The 2,500-nt window shown below is 41.3% G+C and overlaps 1 protein-coding gene across 1 annotated transcript in view; it reads right to left on the bottom strand.

Moving 5' to 3' along the window:
• The window catches only part of LOC143294083 (thyroid peroxidase-like), a 32,094-nt gene that overhangs the window by 27,237 nt on the left and 2,357 nt on the right, over positions 1 to 2,500 (bottom strand). The window contains exon 2 of the mRNA XM_076605506.1: positions 212 to 329. Coding sequence (XP_076461621.1) covers positions 212 to 329 — 118 coding nt within the window. The remainder of the gene's footprint in view (positions 1 to 211; positions 330 to 2,500) is intronic.

Genomic DNA, 2,500 nt, shown 5'->3' with positions numbered 1-2,500 from the left:
TGACATTTGTGAGAATTCCTTATTTTCGCTGTCGATTTTATGCCATCGATATTTGTGAAAATTCCTCATTTATACACATCATTTTTATGTCGTCGATGCTTGTAGAGAAAAAGCTAATAATCATCTGTACAGTAATGTCTTCTGTCGAGTATTATCTTCATGTAAACGAACAGACACAGACACACAGACAAAAGCTGAGACAGTGACTCACGGTAGTTGGTAACCAGAGGGGGAAGGGAAGTGTGAGGGTGAGTGAGGAGGACGGGGTCCACCGGACGATGACCCGATGGTCCGAACGCTGGTCCTTTGTCCTGTGAACAGCCCTTTGTCTGCAACATCATCATCGTCATCAGCATCGTCATCATCATCATCATCATCACGATGACCCGATGGTCCGTACGCTGGTCCTTTGTCCTGTGAACAGCCCTTTGTCTGCAACATCATCATCGTCATCATCATCGTCATCATCATCATCATCACCATCATCATCACGATAACCCGATGGTCCGTACGCTGGTCCTTTGTCCTGTGAACAGCCCTTTGTCTGCAACATCATCATCGTCATCAGCATCGTCATCATCATCGTCATCATCATCATCGCCATCATCATCATCATCATCACCATCATCATCACGATGACCCGATGGTCCGAACGCTGGTCCTTTGTCCTGTGAACAGTCCTTTGTCTGCAACATCATCATCGTCATCAGCATCGTCATCATCATCGTCATCATCATCATCGCCATCATCATCATCATCATCACCATCATCATCACGATGACCCGATGGTCCGAACGCTGGTCCTTTGTCCTGTGAACAGTCCTTTGTCTGCAACATCATCATCGTCATCATCATCATCATTATCGTCGTCGTTGTCATCATCAACATCGTCATCATCGTCATCATCATCATCGTCATCATCATCATCATCATCATCGTCACCATCATCATCATCATCGTCGTCGTCGTCATCATCAACATCGTCATCATCGTCATCATTATCATCATCGTCGGCGTCATCATCACCATCATCATCACGATGACCCGATGTCCGAACGCTGGTCCTTTGTCCTGTGAACAGCCCTTTTTCTGCAATATCATCATCGTCATCATCATCATCACCATCATCATCGTCACCATCATCATCATCATCGTCATCATCATCACCATCATCATCATCATCGTCATCATCATCATCACGATGACCCGATGGTCAGTACGCTGGTCCTTTGTCCTGTGAACAGCCCTTTGTCTGTAACATCATCATCGTCGTCATCATCATCATCATTATCGTCGTCATCATCATCATCATCGCCATCCTCATCATCATGTGTGTGTGTGTGTGTGTGTGTGTGTGTGTGTGTGTGTGTGTGTGTGTGTGTGTGTGTGTGTGTGTGTGTGTGTATCGCCAAACAATGAACAACAAGAAAGGCAAGGCCATCAAGACTCATTTGTGATATAGACTTAAAAGAAATATAGAAAGATGATAATAATAATAATGAAACTTTAAAAAAAATTAGTTGGTTGAAATGTGTTTATTCGTTATTAAAATTATATAAAGCTTCCGTTAAAAAAGAAAAGAAAAGGGTTCCACACAGATTCGAACTTAGGATGTTCGAAACGAGAATGAGTAGTTTTATCCACTGCGCTGACGTGGCTTCAACAAAGACGCTCAAAAATTATTATTTGAGCATGTTATATTAGTGGAATAAATCGACAACGGTAATCGAAGTGATAACGCGTTAACGCTGTTTAAATCATGTTATTTTGGTATATCTCGGGCATTTAAGAAGTCTGAGTTAAAGGACACGTTCCCATCGCATCAAACACCTGCACAATATGTGTCCGTTTTTAACAGATCTGCAGAGATCCATATTCGACAAACTCTTAACACACACTGAGAAACTACGAAACTCTATTCAATTTCGCTTTTCTGTTCATTCTATTTACTTCAGTATCCACTTTAAAACATTCATATGCAGTTAACAAGTCGATAATTCTAGAAGAATTTTTTTTTAATGGCGGTAAAAGAGACGTTGCCATCGCATCAGGCTTTGCAACATGTTTTGTCAAGATCTGCACTGACCAGTGTAAACAAGGTTGACCTGAACTCCATGAAACGGTCGATTCAAATTTTCTTTTTTGTTCATTCTAGTTAATTCAGTGTCCACTTTAGAATATTCATATGCAGTAAACACGTCAACAACGGAGTTAGTGTCACTGTATGTGTTCTGTCCAGAATTTGTGTTTCTTTGCTTATAATTGCGAACAAGAAAAAGGAGGTCATGGCGTCTTCAAAACACACATTGCCTGCATTCGGGCAGCTGCAAAGGGGTAACAGTGTTTTTGGAATCCGGATCAAGCATCAACGAAATAAACCGTTGATTATTCGAAAATACGGCTTCATTCGGGAGAGGGTAGGTATTGTTTGTGCAATTTGAGTTATGTGAAATCAGATGCTTTGTGTTCAGATAATACTCTAAACATTATTTCATTCACT

The sequence above is a fragment of the Babylonia areolata genome, chromosome 19 (genome assembly GCF_041734735.1).
Source record: "Babylonia areolata isolate BAREFJ2019XMU chromosome 19, ASM4173473v1, whole genome shotgun sequence".
Taxonomy (NCBI): domain Eukaryota; kingdom Metazoa; phylum Mollusca; class Gastropoda; order Neogastropoda; family Buccinidae; genus Babylonia; species Babylonia areolata.
The sequence above is the reverse complement of the archived record's forward strand: the minus strand, read 5'-3'. Positions and strand labels throughout refer to the sequence as shown.